Below are 19162 nucleotides of genomic sequence, written 5' to 3'. Positions count from 1 at the left end.
CGCGGCCCAATGTTAGGAAAAGAAAAGCTCGTAGGTAGGTTCGCCAAGATGAAGCATTGTAGATGCTTCTTGGACTTGAGAAAGGCGTTTAGCACTTCGTATTCTGGAAGTTCTAAAGAGGGAGCCAGCCATCGAGATCTAGGAGTCCTTGAATGCTGGGATTCTTGATGCGACAGTGCTTCTAAGCATTCGCACTATACGCAACAGCTGTTTCATCGCCGGGACCTACCTAAATGCCACGTTGCTTATTTTAGATCAGGGTCCTTTCACAGTGCGACAACTTGCATCTCCCCTGGAAGCTGCAGCGTCAGCTCTCATTCCGCGCTATTGGATGACTGGCGTTCTGTGGCATGTGCCTGTGGCTGACTGCGGCACACCGCGCCACGCTGCAGCCTTCTCGCGACCTCGAAACTCCTTGAAGCGCCCAGACACGACTTTAACTATCCGTGACGCGACTGTTCATCATTTATCCACCCATCGACAGCAACACTTCACCAACATGCCGTCGCGCAAGCGCTCGTTCCGAGCCGTCGATGACGATGATGGTGAGACGGAGCCTTCATTACTGCAGCGCATCCGCAACATGTGGCAGTTCGCGAACTTGTGCCAGTGGATTTATATCTTTGGCAAGGCTGCCAAAATCTCCGAATCTCTCGACATCGAGGTACTACTCTGAATCAGCTCCTTCACACGAGGCACATGCTTACCTGCTGTGTCTTTCTACAGGAAATCGAGACGGAATGTCTGAAGCCGAATTCGACCGTCCTCGCAGACATCGCCCTGGCGCTCCTAAAACTCGTTTCGTCGCATCGCGGTTTAACGTACGTTCCCACGACTTGGCGCAAGACTTCGACCCGCTGATGACAACTCAAAGGCACGAGATCTTGGATGATCAAACTCGGAAGCAGTTCCTCTCCAAATCGCCCGGGTACAACCCCTTCGGCGACAATGAAACACCGATCAAGTTCAACGATTTCGACATCTTCACAAAGGTACACCTCAGTGCTTACCCAATGTCACCCACACATACAGAAGCTGACGACTGTGCATCCGACAGATTCGAGTTTTACAACAATTGACTGAATGGATCATGATTCACCCAGAGCGCATTCGAGACAAGATGGAAGAGCAGAAAGATACCGAGCAGACCAGTTGGGTAAGCATGCATCAATCACATGACATGAAACAGCGACGAGTTGCTAATATTCGGAAGCGCATCGAGCCGTACGGATGGGATGCTGAGGACCGAACCTACTTCGTACTCGATGACAACCGGGTGTATCGGCTTACAGAACCACCACCTGTGACAACCCCCAAACCGAAAAAGGCCAAGACATGGCGTGGGGGCCGTCGCGCAAGCAAACGACGGCGCACGACCTTGAGCATTGACGATGATAACCCCGATACGGAAACCGAGACGAGGGACGACGAGAAACAAGAAGATGATGGGCTTGGTGGGATGAAGTGGGAATGCTTGGCAGTCACACTCGACGACGTACGATCCATCTTGGACGGTTTCCGCAAAACACGCGACGAGAATGAAAAGATACTCCGGAACCAACTGGAAGAGCATCTTGTCCCCATCTTGGAAAAGCAGGAGCAATCGCGCAAGCGAAGAGAGCTGCAACGAGAGCGCGAATTGGCCAACCTCGCCAAGATGGCCAATGCAAAGCGGTCGAGCCGAATTGCTGGAAAGATTGAGCAGCAGAAGCAAGAAGAGAAGGCTCGAGAAGAGGAACGGCAGCGCAGAGAAGCAGAAACGGCGAAACGACGCGAAGAACGGTCACATCTCAAACTGGAGAAAGAGCGGGACAACAGAATGGTTTCTAGAGAACAGCGGCTACGGGAACGCGAAGCCCGACGTCTCCAGCACGAAGAAGAGCTTGCGCAACTCTCTGAAGACAGCAAGAATTTGTCCAGTGGGAGCGGACGTGTTTCTGAGCGACGGCTTCAGGCGGAGATTGAGAGGAACAAACAAGCTCTTAAAGACCTGGAGGAAGAGGAGGAAGACTGGGTATTTGACTGTATATGCGGTCTCTATGGCCAGGTCGACGATGGATCGCACAGCGTGGCATGCGAAAAGTGCAATGTCTGGCAACACAGCAAGTGCCTGGGGATTCGCGAGGCAGATGCTGATCGACCCGAATTCCAGTTCATCTGCGCCTCTTGCACCCGCCGAGAACAAGAGGGCAACCGCCCTAGACCGACGATCAAACTGAAAGTCAATCGTCCGCCAAGCTCAGGCGAACAACCTCAGTCATCTCACCCCACGGCTCAAGACGCATCGCCTACACCTGGCAGAGCGTTCCCCACAGCTTCCAGCACCGAGGATGGGAAGCAGCGTTACACATCGAACGGCGCCGCCGAACATGGCTTGTCACTTATGACTTCAACTCCCAACCCCTCCCATGGTCCTAGCGTGAATGGCGCTGCTTCTTCCGACCCTTCGCTGGACGCCCGTTCAGGGCCAAGCAAGGGAGTGCCTGGGCTTGTCCATACACCCAAAACCACTTCTGTGATCCCAGCACCCGTCAAGCTGGATGCAGTGCGACCCTCTCCGGCAGACAGTCCACCGGGCAACGCGGTCACATCGACTCCCATGACGACTGTCAAGACGCCGAGCCCATCCAACGGCATCCAGGGCCTGCAGGGGGACAAGACGATTGAGTCGGCATTGAGTACGCCTCAGATCAGCCGGGATAAATACCGTGCGGCTCACGAGCAAAATGGGACTCTACCTTCGGAAGCGGGATACTCTCCAATTAAACATTCACCACCACGCCTGGTAGATTCAGCCAGCTCGAGCAAGTTCAGCGTCTCAACACCAATACTACCACCGGTGGTACTGTCCCCATCACCCCAGCGCCAGGTCTTGACTCCTCCAACCAAATCGTCAGAGCCACCAAGGCCTCTAGAAGGCCGGTGAAACTCCCGATGCAGGGGCTTGGGACTGTAGGGCTTAGGCCATCAGCAACGCCACCTGACTCTACTCCAGAGGCTCTTTGGCACCCCCTTCGGGAATGATTTGCGAGCTCTTCTCGGGATCAACACTGATGCTTAGCTCCGCATCATGAATGCAGGATATTAGCCTGCTCTTGACAGACTAGCATGCCAGAGTCCGGCAATCACTTATCGCAGGTTTCAATAGGCCAGCCAGCGCGTCACAACACAATACTTCCCCTCACTTCTAGACTCCGGCAACCTTCCCAGTCAATTAAGGTGGGCAAGCCGCAAGGGTCAAGTGAACAGCCAACAGCGTGTGTGGCTGACAGCCCCTGCCACAACACATGGAAAGCGATGTGCCCATGGGGGCCGGATCTAAGTGCAGCGGATAAGAACAAATGGCCCGAGCTCCCAAGCACGATGCGTCAGAGAGATTTTAGAAACAGGACAGAAGAGTCCGCGCGGAAGAGAAGGTTGCCAAGACAGGACTAACAAGCTAGGTAGGGTGCAACAAGGTTGAATCAGGGCGGGTGAGTGTTGGTTGTCAGGTTGGTCGGTCGGTAGGATGGTAGCCACACCAAACGGATCTTACCAGCCAGCAAAGCTGCGAGTCGCCGTCGAGCGGTACCAATGTTGAAAGGACTGAGCAAACACGGACTGCAAAATCCACTCAATTCAGCAGGCCGGGCGGCCGACGACGAAATCACGAAAGACAGGCAGGCCAAACGACATGTCAAAATCTCTGAGCACTTGACGTGCTTTTTACCTCTCGGAAGTGTCAAGACTTGGGCTGACATGGCAAACCAGTGCAACGTTTGGAGTTGAGATGATGGAGGGTGGGGAGACGAGGGTGTGATGGGATGAGAATGTCAAAGGAATGCGCCACGGCTGAACTAGCGCATGCCCAATAAGGCGGTGCAGGGCAGCACAATCGAAAGCCTGGTTCCGTTTCTATTGAAGGCAATGCGGCTGGACGCCTCGCGGCTCAGTGCTTGAACTGCGTTTACTCTTTTGACGTGGCCCGGGCTTTGGAGGGTGGAGGGCTCGGCCAACGACACATGAGATGCAGCTTGGAGAAGGGATGTCCTCTTTCGTAACGGTCCGCATGGTGGTCTGTTCCCCAGGACAATGTTCTGCCCTGCAGTCTCTTTGATCCCAAATGCGGCAGGAAGTTGCTTGTCTATCTGTGGGCGTGGGCATGGCCTTGCGGACAAGTTCAGAACGTCCAAATGTCCCGGAACCGATACAAAACCCCATGTGGGAGTTGAAAGAAACTCAACAAAGACTTGACACCTATCAACTATATCATCTAAAGTGAGACCAACTTAGTTACTGTCAAAACATCAGAAAGAGTCTCTCCATCCACCGTGCGCTTTTCAACGTCCTTCTACCCTTGACATCTTCCTCTCATCTTGACCACCAACAACAACTGTCCGATATCATTTCGGCACCCTGGTCTTGCCTTCGATCCGAGGCGGAAGTTGCAGAGTGACAGCGTCCTTTGCGATATGCCACAGTCGGCACCACCATCGCCGCCTCAATCTTCAGACGGCTTCCTTCAATCAGTAACCTTCATGAGTCCAGCCAGAATCACTTCGCACCCGCGAGGTGCTATGAGCCCTGAACAGGGTTTCGTCGGCTACCCGTACCCCTCTCGATATTCTACTCCCATTCGTGAGGAGGATCTTTCGGTCACGGTCTATGAACCAACAACCATCTACTCTCGGAAGAGCGACATCTCCTTCGTAAGTACTCCTCATATTCCCGAGAACAAGTTTAAATATACTGATCATAATCATAGACGGGTTATGCAGGTGGGCACAACCACACTAGCCATCCGTACGGGCCTTTGCCTGATGAGGCTGGTTATAATGTGAGTTGTCGCAACAACTTGGATGTGACAGTCCCCTCTAACCAGTGCCTACAGGCCCATGTCCCGTATACACCTGAAGCATCTCCCCCTACCCCGTGCCCTACTGGCGATTCGATCACCACCCGCAGTGGGTTGAGCATTCCCAAGAAGTCTTATCCGATGGGCAAATCGCAGGCCGTTAAGACCGGCCGCATCCAGAAGAGAAGCAAGGTTGACAAAGTTAAGAATGCCTCCAGCATCCTCTCGAAGCCCCTGTCCGAAATCGCCAAAGACCTCCCTCATGTCCCAGTGGCCGATATTGCAACCTTCGTCGCCCGCTCCACCGAGGAGAGACTGTCGGAAACTTCACGCAACAAGAAGCCTGGTCAGATCAAGCGCCCTATGAATGCATTCATGCTGTACCGAAAAGCCTATCAAGATGTGGCCAAGACTCAGTGCGCCCAGAACAATCACCAGCACGTCTCCAAGGTCTGCGGCGCAGGCTGGCCTTTGGAGCCTCCTCAAGTGAGACAGATGTTCGATGAATGGGCCAAGGTCGAGCGGATCAACCACCAGCAGGCACACCCTGGGTACAAGTTCACTCCCTCTAAGCCGCGAAAGACCAGACGCGACGAGGATGACGTCGACGGGTTCTCCGATAACGACTCGGACTACGGCGGAGCGCGAAAGTCCAGAACTCGGCATGTGTCCCGCCTGAGCGAGACCCCTTCGATCAGCTACGATACCGTCGGCAACGTTGCGGATGAGCCCTCCATAGCGGCCTACCATGGCATACACGCTTATCCGACCCCTGGGCAAACTCACGCCCTTCCCTATGGGACTGCTGAGCCAAACCCCTACGATCTGAACATGCGTCAGTATGGCGGACTGGGTCCTGCCCACGGCATGGTGAGCCGAACCCCTTCTCCGGGCAACGATTACGCTCTCCACGGCCTGGATGGGTTCGCTGGCAGCTACTACACTCCTCCCGAGCCCGTCTTTGAGAGCGCTGGGCCCCCGCCCATGTTTGGAGAAGCCGGCTACGACATGTACAACGGGCTTCCTGGAGAAGCTTCGTTCAGTCATGACAACTGGGTCCCACACATGGGAGCAGCCGAACAAGACATCGGCTTCATGATGGTGGGCTACGAGGATACCACTGCCCAGGATGCCTACCTGAGAGGCAAACAAGAGGACTGGAAAGTCGAGGAGATCGACGATTCCAGCCAGTTCGAGCACTGGATCACGCAGACCGAGCAGGGTCTTTTGTAAATGGGTTTTGATTGTTGATACCTCTGGTTCGTGATTTACCGATAGTTTTTGGAGCTTGGGGGGTTCTGGACATGATACAGCATTGGGAGCGGGCTGTTTTAGACGGCGTTGACAATTACGTGTATTTAAAAGAATAAAATCGGGCCCATTGGCCTACCTAAAATTAAATATAGTACAGACCCGAAATGACGAATGAGTCTCTTTGTCGTGTAGGTTAGGTTGAGATTGCTTGGAAGACCCAAGTTGGTCAGTTCCATGCTTAGTCATGATCCATGTCATCTCAACTCTCATGTCGCACTGGAGCTTGTGAGAACTGCGACTTGTCCCCAAGACGTCCGCATTGATCGCAAACCAAGCTCCCCAACTTCAACGCAAAATGACCTGGATCTCCCGAACAGTGACCGTGGCTGGTATAGTGCTTCTAGCGCACGCGTATGTCTTTGTTCACCCTTTTGCACCCACGGGAAGCTAACAATTTCTTCATAGGTGTTACTCCGCGCAAGAGCACTCCGCCATCTCGTCAACGACAGCGCAGCACGGCCTTCCGCAACAGCTCGCGACGAGCTCGCTCCCGATTGATATCTCCATAGAAGCTTTGGTGGCAACACTGGTGGTCGTCCTTGGGCTGGTCCTGGGCTCCCCGAAGCTCCGTCCAGTCAAGTGGCACGAGTGGGCTGGAAAGATTGAGCGCGAGGGAGAGGCTGGCTTCCGGACGGGCAGCGGCGAGGTGGAGAAGGACTACCGCGGGAACCCATTCAGCGTGCTTGAGACGCGCCCTGGATTCGTGGATATTCGCAAGCAGCGTCGCGAGTTTGCAAGCTGGGTCAAGGCCGAGCAGAAGTAAAGGCGGGAGCTTGGGGCATGATAGCATACAACCATATGCCTCAGTTCGGATGTAATCATGACATCTATATTTCCGGCGTTTCCTAGAGCTCTGTAGCGCTCTTGAGGCGTTATTGAATCATTCGCGAGCCTTCCGCTTTTGCCCCTTTGTGCTCTAACGCGATGAACTACGACTCCTCTCCTTGCAAGATGGCAAATCCTGACTTGTGAACACTGCTAGCCGCATCAAGGGAGTTCTAGGGCAGTACAATTAGACTGACTAAGTATTCGAGCTAGTATCCAAGCAATTGACGAGCTATCTATGCAGTAAGTGGCATGGATATCTTGGGTCTCAGAACCACACATCGCGCCTTCCTCTTTTGCCGGACAAGGCCACTCCTTCCTAAGTTAATGGAAGGCCCAGGCCAGCGGGAAGCTACGCAACAAGGTAGGTCTCTTAGGAAAAGAAAGAGCACACGTCTGGCATAGAGAGAGAAACCAACTCCTCTTTTCCTCACTAGTTACTTCAAACCTGGAAGTTCTATGATTGAACCCCCTAAAGGCCCGTCTCTTGAGCTGGGCTTATTATTACCATGCCTCGAGTGCGAGCATCGAGCTCATCTGGTTCGAGCCATCGCGGCCGAGGTGGGAGAGCCAGCCGAGCACGTACTTCCGCCCGAGGTGCCAGCTCGAGCTCGTCTTCTAGAGCCACAACGACGCGGCAGCAGACTCTATCGAGACGTTCAATAGCTAGTCGACGAACACCAGGTTCTTCGTCCCAAACACATTTTTCACCCCGCCACAATCTTGGGTCTGCTGCCCATGCAGCCACTTCCTCGGTTACTTTGCCATCTCTTCCCAGTGAGGACAACGCCCAAGCCCGAAGCAGTAGCGAGCCGATACAGCATGAAATTGTCATGGCTATTGATATGAAGAACAGTTCGACAATGGGGTGTGCCTACTTTTCAACAACAGATGGTGTCCTTCACCTTTCGGAGGATATCCCCATGGCGACGCTGGATGTTGCGGAGCAATTCCTTTTCCACGTCGAACCTACCACAGTCCTCATATCGGTGAGAGGCCCCGAGGAGTTCCAGCAATATGTCGAGAAAGCGACCATCCCTGCAGGTATGCCACTCGCAAAACACCAGTTAGTTCCTGGTCGATTCGGCTATATTAACTTTGTTGGCTACTAGATGCTTCTGGGGGAATCATCTTTCGCGGCTTACAGTCTTCTGAGTTCTCTCCTGAATCCGCCAGGGATAGGCTCATTAGTCTCCAGTCCGATTCACTGTCACCCACGGGCATCATATTCTCAACAAGCGCAAGTGACGACCTCTCAGGGACGATTGCGGGGCTTGACCAGCCAGAAGCGCCTGCATTTAGATCCCTACGTTGCGGAGGTTGTCTTAACATGAGCAACCAAGTCTCAGTTAGTTTTGTGCCACCCTCATGGCTTAGGTTGACGGCTGATGCTTGACAGATTGGGTGCGCTGGGGCCGTTCTTGGTGATCTCCAACGTCGCAGATCTGTTGGTTTTCTCCCTGATGGGCAGGTTTCAGGAGTACTATTTCGGGTCCGTGATGCCCGCATGTTCTCACTGTCGTCCTACATGTTTGTCAGCGCCGATGCCCTCCTTGCTCTTCAAATTGTTCAGACCGAACTCCACCCCAATAGCCAGGCTTGGGGACCAAATCTCAGCAAAAGTAGCTCAAAGGAAAGCCTCTCTGTGTATGGGCTTTTCTATAACTTGGCTTGCACCCCTCAAGGTCGAACACAGTTGCGTCAACTATTCCTACGCCCTATTCTGGACTTGGGCTTGATTCGGGAGAGACAGATAACCCTCTCCGTATTACTACAGCCAAACAACGCCGAAATGATGGCACACATGACCTCTATCCTACGAAAGATTCAAAACTTGCGTCCAGCTTTAACCCTTTTGAGGAAGGGTATCGAGTTTCTATCAGCAGGCCAATCTTTCAACAAAGGCGTATGGGCAACAATCCAACATTTCACGACCCAAGGTCTGGTATTGAGGGAAGTACTGGGAAACCTCAACGGCGGCACGGAGCTTGCTTTATTTAGAAAGGTGAGAAAGTCGCGAATATGGCTGCAGTGACGAGAATGAACGCTGAAGACTTTCCATGCAGCTCGTTGACAGTCTTCACCCAGTCGTCCTGGTGGCGGTTGGAGACATAATCGACAAGACAATTGACTTTCAACAAACAAAGATCCGTCAGCGATCTTCTGTCAAACAGGGAGCAGATCTTCAGCTAGATGAGCTCAAGAGAAGTTATGCTGGACTAGACAATATCTTATTCGAGACAAAGGATCGAATGAAAGCCGACATACCGGAGTGGGCGCACAGCCATGTCAATTCGTGTCTCTTCTTGCCTCAGCTTGGTTTTGTCACTTCGGTTGAATTAGACCCTGTGACCGGTAGCTCAATGTATGGAGGAGAGGGAACGCCTGAGGGTGGGTGGGAAAAGGTGTTTACGGGCGAAATGGGCGCATGCTACAAGAACACGCATATGTGTGAGCTTGATCAAGAGTACGGGGATTTGCATGGTCAACTTGCAGGTAAGCGGCTGAAATTGCGATAAAGATATGGACTAACATGGAGTAGACCGAGAGGTCGAGGTTATCCACGACCTTGCTAACAGGATTCTTGAGCATGAGGAAATCTTGATTTCGGCCTCAGATAGGTGTGGCGAGTTTGATGCTATTCACGCACTCGCTTTAGGCGCTGAGAAGTACAACTGGCGAGCGCCCACCGTGGTCGATGACAATGTGATTCACATCAAGGGCGGTCGACATCCCTTGCAAGAGCTTGTTGTCCCGGCTTTTGTACCAAACGACTGCCATCTTGCTTCAGGGCCGGTTGATCAGGCACACCTCGAGGAGGATTCATCCCGCGCCTTGATCTTAACGGGGCCGAATCACTCGGGCAAGAGTGTGTATCTCAAGCAGGTGGCAATCATTGTCTACCTTGCTCATATTGGCAGCTTTGTTCCAGCATCCCAGGCCACCATTGGCCTCACGGACAAGATCCTGACCTGCATTTCACCAAGAGAGAGCATGTCTGGCGGCGAGAGCGCATTCGCCAGGGACATGAAGCAAGCTGCATTATCGACAAGAACTTCGACATCGAGAAGCCTGGTGTTGGTGGACGAATTCGGCAAGGGAACTAACGGTGACGATGGCTCCGGCTTGCTGGCTGCATTACTAGACCACTTCCTATTGCTGAACCAGGACTGCCCACGTCTGCTAGTTGCGACGCATTTTCACGAGATCTTTGAGGGAGGCTACCTTTCTCGCCATGAAGGGGGATTCCGTCTGGCACACATGGACGTGAGAGTGGACTGGGATGCAGCCCAGACAGAAGATCAAGTGACGTACCTCTTTACCCTCGCGTTCGGTCACAGTACCTCGAGTTTTGGCGGCAGGTGTGCAGCGTTGAATGGGGTGCCTAGTGCAGTTGTCGAGCGCGCTGAAAGTATTGCCCAGCTTCTTGCACGAAACGAAGACCTTGGGGAACTCTGTACTCGGTTGTCTCGGGCAGAAGAAGAGCAGTTGGAGAAGGCAGAAACAGCCGCACGACTCTTTCTGAGTGAATCATTTGAGAGGGATGAGGCTGGCCAGGACAATAATGGGCAAGAGGGCCGTCGTTCCATGAAGCAACTGTTGTACGACATGCTTTCAATGGGGGAATGATCAAGCTAGCACCCTTGAACGTGGCTGCAAACATTGAGAAATCTTGAAAGACTGATAGACTGCTTTAGTTTGCCCAGGGTCCTCTCTGCCCGGTGGTGGAATCTGATGTTCATGATGTCTTTTTGGCGGCAATCTTAGGAACTAGCTGAGCGATGGCTTTCACAAGGAGCTGATGCTCGACGGCGTGCATCCGTGTCTCAAGATCCTCAAGGGTATCAGACTTGGAGCAAGGAACCTCTTGGGTCAAGATGGGCTCTCCCATATCAACCTCAGCAATCACATAATGCACCATGATGCCTGTGACCCCTCTTTCGAGAGTACCAGCCTGGCAGTCAGCATAGGCTCGCTCGATTGCATTGGATCCATTGTATCGGCCTGTGATGAGTTCATGTGAGTATCAGACAAGGGGAGGTGACAAGATTGGAGGGCGCATACCAGGAAGAGCCCTATGATGAGTTTATGTGAATATCAGTCCAAGACGGGTAACGAGAAGGGTTATAGGACTTACGGGTGCAGGTTTATAACCGGAATACCAGCGGCCTCAAGGGGAGTGAGGAAGGATTGCGCAAAGACATGCATCCATCCAGCAAGGACTACCATATCAGGCTTCTCCTCAATAACCTTGGCGGCCAGGTCGGCGTCGTAGCGGGAGCGAGCCTCCTTGATGCGGGCAGCATCCTTCTCCCCCTTTGCTTGATAGCCGTGAGCGACAAGGTTGAAGTACTCAGACGGAACGCCCGCCTTCTCGGCGCGCTGAAGTGAGTATGCCGTCTTTCTGTTGACGATGAGCTTGGAGACACGCGTGTTGGGGATGCGGCCGTCTGCACAAGCGTCCAAGATTGCCTGAAAGTTCGAGCCATTGCCAGAGGCCATGACAAGGAGTTGGGTTTGAGACATGATGAATGAGTTGCCGATGGTCTTCCCTCTCGAGTTGATGTTGTTCTTGCGAAATGTGAGTGATAGGAGTGAGCGAATTCCTCGTCGTGGGCGTTGTTTAAGTTTTTCCTTTTGCGAGTGAGTTTCCTACCCCGCGACTTTTTTTTTTTTCCTGTCAAGACCTCTTCGTGGTGCAGATTCTCAGTGGAGTGGAGCGGGTGCTTATTCCGCAGGATCCCGTTCACCCGCTGTAAGAGAGGATCCAATGGACGTCAGTTGTGTTGCACTCAACAAGCAATTCAATCTCACATATAGTGATTGAGTCTGCGCAGTTTCGTCATTGTATCCAAGCCCAGAATAAATTGCTTCGTTTGGACTACACGGGAAGTTGGTCTACCTATATACAAATGGCTCAAAACTTGAGCAGTCGTCGTTCTTCCAACACGTCCGTCAATCGTCCTGTCCAAGTAAAATCGTTAAAAACCGAAGTGAATAACACGCCCCAAACTCCGGATTGCATCGACCGAGAGCGTTAATGATATGCGTCGTGACGAGGGAGCTATTCCTCATCCTGTTCATCAGGGGCTCGTTGCCGGGAGACGAATGTTGTTCCCTCGTGCTGAATTTGGTCTCACAGATGAGCAAGATGCCCGTTATGTGTTTGATGACCATGCGAAGAGTAGGCCATCGCATGACCGAGACTTAGCAGCACGAGTATAGCCAAATGGATGCTAAAACGTCTATGGCAACAAGCTTTTGGACAATTGAGTCCAAATGACTGGTCACAACGACCATGCGCTGTCGTAATATTTGCATCCTGGCCCATTAAGCCAACACATTGAGCATGGCAATGGCCGCGCCAATGCCTGCGAGCCACGACTCGAGGTTGTTGGACGAAGCAGCATTCCCATAGTCGCGACAGTCGCTCTTCTCGAGTTTACCACAGGCACGAGAGCTCAGGCTTGAGCACACCTCGGTTGCCGATGGGCCTAGGGCCTGTCCGCCGCCCTCAACTGTAGTACCTCCGCCGCCGGGCACAACAATGGTCACGCCATATTGGCCACCATCTTCGAGGTAACTGACACATCTGTCGTAGTTCTCTTCGCAAGCGTCGACGGCCGAAGTGCAAGAACCATCATTCGAGAATGTCGTCGCGGCGTACGGGAAGGCAAAGTAGGAGTTCGGGACGTAGGACACGGGAGCGGTTGCGTCGCCAGTAGGCGCCTCGGATGGGGCCGTTCCAGTACACACCGCGCTGGAATCGAGGTCAGTCAGTCTTGTGCTCGCTTGTTTGTTTGTTCCAGATCTGGATATCTGTACTTACCCAGAGGGACAGCAAGCTGGTTGATCATCGGCGTCGAGAGCACACGTCTGTCCGTTCTGGCAGCAGACGTCGCTGAAACGCTGGCCGAGCTCCTCCGAGCATCGGAATGTGTTGGCAGGGCAGGAGTCGTCTCGCCTGAAGATCAAGGACGCAGCCGGGATATATGTCGCTATTGTTGCTGGCGGCGCTGTCGCTGTTGCCAAGTGCAGGGCAGATGTTGAGCCTGCAACGAGGCCGAGCCACATCCAACTCCGACTCAACATGATGGTGGTGGAAGTGAGACGGGATGGTTCAACTTTGAGATTGGCTCGCTTGGGGAGGACGACAGATAGCGGGCGCTCGACGGGATGGGCTGGGAGGTTCTCCGTTCTACTGCAGGTGGTTCAAGCATGCAAGAAATGGAAGGGTTCCAGTCAGTTTCTTTCGTTTTTTTCCTTCTCTCTGTTCCCTAGCGGACGACCGGGCTCCCGGTAGGGGATCTGGGATGATGTCGGTGGGGTATCCTCAAGATGCTTGTCCCATCCTGTCGTAAATGCAAGGTTATGCACACCGCAGGTCACCATTTTTGGCTCTGGCAACACGGCTCGACTGAGCGTCGGGCTGAGAGCCGGGGCAGGGAGAGAGCGTGGAATGATGTCATTGGTGGTTGACACAGTTGCTGAGCAACCCCGCGTCCACCTCCAACCATGCGACGACTCCACAGTGGGAGCTAGGAACTGGCCCGTCAGGGCCATGCCAGGGACGGCTTTAATGAAGGCAAGGCTTCGAATCGATATGAAAAGAGGGACTGGCTCAGATCTTGGCACAAGGGTCTGAATTACACTCACTATGTAGATATGAATATTCCGACCTCGGCTTCTTAGAATCCTCGCACATGACCAAGGATCTGCCGCAAGCGATCCAGCGCCTTCGTCTCTGGTGGCGGACCAGGGACTTCAGGATCACGAGCCTTCAACTGCTCAATCTCTCTTCGAGCCTCAGCTGCCAAGGGCTCCAGATCCCCCCAGACGTGATCCGTGTAACCCGTCAGTACGTTACCCCACAGCTGAAGCCAGTTGCTTCTCGCTTCAGCGCTGTCTGTGGTTCCGAGGTGGAGTTGCATCTCGGCCTCTGCCAGAGGTCCTGGCTCTGTCAAGAAATTGGGGTTGAAGTTGAGCAGGTCGTCCCAGTGGGGGCCAGAAGAAGACGAGTTTGCGGGGAATAATGCTTCTCGAAGCTTGGCAGCAGCTTCTGGTGTTAAAGCGTCATCTTCAGCTTCGGGGTCTTCGGCGCCCAGGAGAACAGCGTCAAGCTCATCGGATGGGCCGTCAAGGAGACTGACAACGGCTGCACCGTCTAACCTTTCCTGCTCGGCCACTGCCGCGCCTCTTGAGGAGAATGTGTCATGCAAGTTCTGGTGTTGGAGGTGGTGAGGATGGTCCAGGTCCTCAACTTCCAGTGTTGAGTCGGCGCTGACAAAGTCGTTGAACGCTTGCGCCGAAGCCGTGGAATCGGAATGTGCCTGTGAGCGCAACGACTCGCCCGGGGCCGCCGAGCGCAATCTGTGTGACGATGCTTCCCCTGCGCCTGATGAAACTCTGTCGATACTGCTGGTACCCGAGCTGCCCTTTCCCGCAGGTTGCTGGCCAGTCAAATCTGGCCCTGTGCCAAAGGCATTGAGGGCGAGCCTTCCAGAAGCCTGAATGCGGTCGACCATAGAACCAGACCCCTCTCCTTCTGCGGCCTTTCCCTTACCCTTAGGGTTGTTGGATGCCCCGTTATCCTTGGGTGGGGAGTTTCCCGTGTATTGCTGATCTTGGCTCATGCTTTGCGGTTCAGGTGAGGTTATAGATGACTGGATATTCAGTTGACGTGAATGGAAACCTGAATAAAAAGATGCGACATTGAGTGATTGAGGGAGTGGGCGGTGTTGGCATAAACTGGGCTGGCTTGGATCCAAGTTCCTGTGATTTTAGGCAGTTTAGATGAAGGTTTTGGAGGATGGGTGTGTATGTATGTCATTGATTGGAAGCACATGGATATGAGGTCGTTCCGGAGCACATGTCAGGCCGGTCCGGACGGACGAGCGGGTGCGGATCGGACTTGGACCTTGGCATCGGATGCGACCGAGGAAACATCCATGTATGCCCTCGTGGGCACTCTCCAAAACCAGCAGCTGCTACCTGGGTCAAGGAAAAAAAAAGAGGCACCACTACAAACTCAATAGCTTATCCTTCCCTAACGATTGTCAATTAAGCATAGTAGGAATACACGAAAGAGTTCTAAAATATCACTATTATTGTAACATATCTTAGATCATTTTATTATATTTTATCTAAAATTCATCTACGATGTTTGGGAAGTCAGCAACATCCTTCTTGATATTCTAGTGTCTCATTGATTTCTTGACCTGCGTGCCTGCTAGCTTCCAGCTTATCGACGAGTCTCGCCTACCCTGAACAAGTCCAAAATGTCGAGGTTCCACTGTTTCCGGCGCCAGAGCCCAAATGAGGCCACGCCATGTCAGATCAAGGTGAGGCGACGTAGACCTGAAAGCTCAGGTGAACAGAGGGAACCCCCGCCATGACACTGGGTTGTTGAGAAGCACTTGAGAGCATTCCCCCACTTTAAGCGTCGCCGGGGACGCTGGAAACAAGCTTGAACGTAACGATCTACCTTGCTGTTCCGCCTCACTTCACCACAGGAACAACGCATGCGTGGGGAGCAATGAGAAGCTTGGCTGGGTATGCCGGGCCAGCACAGAGTTGCAAGCTCACAGGTACGGCAGAAACAAACGATAGCTTGGGCTCATAGTTCGTAAACATTGGGCAACAAGGCAGACAATACCATACAGCCAAGTCGTCACCTCGCCGGACTCAGTCGAGGTTAAGTCATCGATTTGGTGGCGCCGGGCCCTGGACCTGTTAAAGGCAAGCACAGCACTGGAAGCTCCCTGTAACTGTGGCTCATCTCTCAGCTCGAAGCTCCTCATTGTGGCTCACGTCCGCACCCAACCCACCCATCCCGATCCCATCCACCATCCATCACCTGTCCCGTCCCCTCCAGTGCAAGCCAGCCCAGGCCAAACCAACTTAGCCAAACCAGGCCAGGCCAACCCAAAACCAAAAGCGAACCAAACTGCAAGACCTTGGGTTCTGCTGCGTCACTTCCTCCATATCCCCTCCTCACCAAAGAACTCCATCCTCTGCTTGTGGCATCTGCTCCTCAGCTCCCAGCCGTTTGACCTCGCCGTTACAAGCCTATAACGGCAGTGACTGTACTTAGCCACAGCCAGCGCAGCTCAGCACAGACTCGAGCCTTGCTCCCTCCACTCGCTGTCTCCTCCCCTCACCTCCCGTCCGTCGCTCGTCCGCCGCCTCTGCTTCTGCTGTCGTCTGCCGCGCCCACACCAACCCACCTCCTCCACCACCACCACTGCCTGCTCCTGCTACCACCACCACCTTCAGCCTCCAGCCTCGGACGCCGGCCGACCTGTCAACATCATCCACCGTCGTCCTCCTCCGACCGAACCCCGATCAACCCCCCCGCCGCTTGACGAAATATCTTTTGGACGACGGCATTCCCACGGCGGCGATATCTAGCTGGACCCCACTCCGGCGCCGACAAAAAGACGATATCGAAAACGACACCACCGCCCATCCATCATCCGCCCACCGCAAGACCTGGCGTGTGCCACCACAGCTTGCATCCATCCATCTCCCTTCGCATCGCCCGCGCCAGGAGCTCCCATCATATCCAAATTACCGGTTGCGGTTCATCTTCACCTCCTCCCTGGCCCGCCATTCCCACAGCTCTCTCGGTTCTTACCTTGCCCTCCCTCGATCTTCGTCCGCAACCCCTCCTAATCCCCGCCCTCGCTGCTCACCAAAATGGTTGATAGCGAAGCGAATTCGCCCACGTGGAAGTTCACGCAGTACGTAGTCTTCTTTCTGGCCTTTACCCGCGTTCCGCGCCCGTGTTTATTAATGCTGAGCTCTCGCTTGCAGGTGCTTTGGTGACAAGGGCGATGTTGAAGACATCACCGAAGGTATGTCATCTCCTTGCTCCCCACAATCCTGCCCTCGACCTTGACGTGCTGACCGCTGTTCCCCCCTGCTCCAGCTGATATCATCTCGACGGTTGAGTTCGACCATACCGGAAATTATCTCGCTACGGGCGACAAGGGAGGTAGAGTGGTGCTCTTCGAACGCAACGAGACGGTATGTCACCATCCATCAGTCGACGCACTTGCGAGCCTCCAGCGCTTGGTGTTGCGCATCCTTTTGCCGTCGCTAACTCTCGACGCAGAAAAAAACCTGCGAGTACAAATTCCACACCGAGTTTCAGTCGCACGAGCCCGAATTCGACTATTTGAAGTCCCTAGAGATTGAAGAGAAGATCAACAAGATTAAGTGGTGCCGGCGACAAAATGCTTCCCACTACTTGCTGTCCACCAACGACAAGACGATCAAGCTGTGGAAAGTCTTTGAGAAGTCGCTCAAGGTTGTCGCCGAGAACAACCTCTCTCACGATGTCACGCCTGGTAGTCTGGCGGGAGGAGGCGGCGCTCCCAGGCCGCTTCCTGCCCACCGGTTCAGGGATGCTGCCGACCTCAAGCTTCCTCGCCTCACACATCACGATACGGTTGTTGCCGCCGTGCCACGCCGAACATACGCCAACGCACACGCCTACCACATCAACAGCATCTCGGTGAACAGCGATGGAGAGACGTTCATCAGCAGCGACGATTTGCGTATCAACCTGTGGAACCTTAACATCCAGGAGCAGAGCTTCAACATTGTTGATATCAAGCCAGCAAACATGGAGGAGCTCACCGAAGTCATCACGGCTGCCGAGTTTCACCCCATGAGCTGCAACTGGTTCATGTATGCTAGCTCAAAGGGCACTATCAAGCTCGCCGACATGCGGCAGAGTGCTCTGTGCGACCAGCACGCGAAGTGTTTGTGCCCCCCATCTGTGACGTCTGCATCTGCGACCCGGCGATGTGCTGACTCCTAGCCCTAGTATTCGAGCAAGAGGAAGACCCTTCATCACGCTCATTCTTCTCCGAAATCATCTCTTCCATCTCCGATGTGCGATTCTCGTACGATGGCCGATACATCCTGTCCCGAGACTACCTCACCGTCAAGATCTGGGACATCAACATGGAGCGGCAGCCAGTCAAGACGATACCGATTCACGAGCATCTTCGTCCACGGTTGTGTGACACCTACGAGAATGACAGCATATTCGACAAGTTCGAGGTGGTCTTCTCAGGAGATGCCAAGAATGTCATGACGGGCAGCTACAACAATAACTTCATGATCTATCCTTCAGACCCTGACAAGGAAGTCGAGGTTGTCCTCCAGGCGGATAAGTCGGCTTTCAAGGCTAAGAAGGTTGGAGTGCCTACACCCATCAATTCATCGACAAGCCCGACTGCGACCAACGGAAAGAAGGGCGGCTCCAGGGCGGGTAGCCCAGGCGGTCAAGGTCAGCGGATGCGTAAGGAGACAGACGCGGACCAGATCGATTTCAACAAGAAGATTCTGCACATGAGCTGGCATCCGTTTGAGGACAGTATTGCGATTGCAGCTACGAACAATGTGAGTACATGGGCTGAGATACAGACCGGAGAGGACGAACGGTGACTAACACGGTGGCACAGCTCTTTGTCTTCTCGGCACTCTAGACCATGACAGCGGCGTTCATCTCGCAAGGGCAATTAAGTGAGGAAGTTGGCGTGGCGGGGGAGCGGAAGACAAAGTAGTAAGGATATGGGCGCCTCCGCCACCTTCGTGATGGGACTGACCTAGTTCTGCTTGGGCACGACATGGCATCTCGTCGATTCAGGGCAGGGTGATACGGATCAATGCAGCCTACTATACTTAGAAGCTAAAGCACAGCGCCAGCACTGCTTGGAGCGAAGCCACGCGCAAAGAACGCTGAAGAGGCCCCTTGGATGTGGCCCTAAAGCGGAGGATGCAGAGATGTAGGCAAAGGAACCTACTGAGAGCATGGCATGGGGCAGATGGACGTGGGAAGAGCCACTTGGGATGGAGGTGAACGAATGCATGGGTGCATGAGTCGGCGTTTGGTCGCCAGGTGTAGCAGAAAGCGCAAAGAGATCATTTGAGAATCAAAGAAATGCCACTCAAAGTTGAAATAGAGGATCATTGTCATGTCATGAGGAGCATCAAGGGATAATACGAGCTGGACGGTGCTTGATGTAATACTCAGGTACCCCGGGAGTGTGTCTGTTGTAAGCTTATTCTTGAAAGCAGGTTCCTGTGTGATTATCGGGGCGATGGGACTGATGCTGGACCAATCCTGGATCTGCGCCTTGGACACGAGTCCTGGCCATCAACCAGCTCCGGAGG

At 53.6% G+C, this 19162-nt stretch overlaps 8 protein-coding genes across 8 annotated transcripts; 5 read left to right on the top strand and 3 right to left on the bottom strand.

Annotated features, from left to right (window-relative positions):
* Nucleotides 1-499: 499 nt before the first annotated feature.
* On the top strand, nt 500-2926 carry LRP88_07839 (uncharacterized protein; the record flags this gene model as incomplete). Its single annotated transcript, XM_083244354.1, has 5 exons — nt 500-664; nt 727-821; nt 875-992; nt 1058-1156; nt 1214-2926. The coding sequence occupies 5 exons, from the start codon at nt 500-502 to the stop codon at nt 2924-2926; spliced, it is 2190 nt and encodes a 729-aa protein (XP_083098848.1).
* Nucleotides 2927-4451: 1525 nt separating this feature from the next.
* On the top strand, nt 4452-6067 carry LRP88_07838 (HMG-box domain-containing protein; the record flags this gene model as incomplete). The annotated part of the gene is made up of 3 exons (XM_083244353.1): nt 4452-4688; nt 4745-4816; nt 4871-6067. The coding sequence occupies 3 exons, from the start codon at nt 4452-4454 to the stop codon at nt 6065-6067; spliced, it is 1506 nt and encodes a 501-aa protein (XP_083098847.1).
* A 376-nt stretch (nt 6068-6443) lies between these two features.
* Nucleotides 6444-6911, top strand: LRP88_07837 (membrane magnesium transporter family protein; the record flags this gene model as incomplete). Its single annotated transcript, XM_083244352.1, has 2 exons — nt 6444-6499; nt 6554-6911. The coding sequence occupies 2 exons, from the start codon at nt 6444-6446 to the stop codon at nt 6909-6911; spliced, it is 414 nt and encodes a 137-aa protein (XP_083098846.1).
* Nucleotides 6912-9336: 2425 nt separating this feature from the next.
* LRP88_07836 (MutS family protein MSH5) lies at nt 9337-10603 on the top strand (the record flags this gene model as incomplete). The annotated part of the gene is made up of 2 exons (XM_083244351.1): nt 9337-9469; nt 9522-10603. The coding sequence occupies 2 exons, from the start codon at nt 9337-9339 to the stop codon at nt 10601-10603; spliced, it is 1215 nt and encodes a 404-aa protein (XP_083098845.1).
* A 109-nt stretch (nt 10604-10712) lies between these two features.
* Nucleotides 10713-11500, bottom strand: LRP88_07835 (phosphoribosylglycinamide formyltransferase; the record flags this gene model as incomplete). The annotated part of the gene is made up of 3 exons (XM_083244350.1): nt 10713-10978; nt 11039-11049; nt 11112-11500. The coding sequence occupies 3 exons, from the start codon at nt 11498-11500 to the stop codon at nt 10713-10715; spliced, it is 666 nt and encodes a 221-aa protein (XP_083098844.1).
* An 804-nt stretch (nt 11501-12304) lies between these two features.
* LRP88_07834 (uncharacterized protein) lies at nt 12305-13066 on the bottom strand (the record flags this gene model as incomplete). Its single annotated transcript, XM_083244349.1, has 2 exons — nt 12305-12734; nt 12804-13066. The coding sequence occupies 2 exons, from the start codon at nt 13064-13066 to the stop codon at nt 12305-12307; spliced, it is 693 nt and encodes a 230-aa protein (XP_083098843.1).
* Nucleotides 13067-13662: 596 nt separating this feature from the next.
* LRP88_07833 (uncharacterized protein) lies at nt 13663-14607 on the bottom strand (the record flags this gene model as incomplete). Its single annotated transcript, XM_083244348.1, has 1 exon — nt 13663-14607. The coding sequence occupies one exon, from the start codon at nt 14605-14607 to the stop codon at nt 13663-13665; it is 945 nt and encodes a 314-aa protein (XP_083098842.1).
* Nucleotides 14608-16672: 2065 nt separating this feature from the next.
* On the top strand, nt 16673-18474 carry LRP88_07832 (CDC55 family protein; the record flags this gene model as incomplete). The annotated part of the gene is made up of 6 exons (XM_083244347.1): nt 16673-16716; nt 16790-16830; nt 16905-17002; nt 17091-17742; nt 17808-18388; nt 18451-18474. 6 exons carry the CDS (start codon nt 16673-16675, stop codon nt 18472-18474), a joined length of 1440 nt encoding a protein of 479 aa, XP_083098841.1.
* Nucleotides 18475-19162: the final 688 nt, after the last annotated feature.

This window comes from Fusarium phalaenopsidis (assembly GCF_050370095.1).
Source record: "Fusarium phalaenopsidis strain FUZ10S chromosome Unknown contig_32302, whole genome shotgun sequence".
NCBI lineage: Eukaryota > Fungi > Ascomycota > Sordariomycetes > Hypocreales > Nectriaceae > Fusarium > Fusarium phalaenopsidis.
This window is presented reverse-complemented; position numbering and strand designations above follow the sequence as displayed.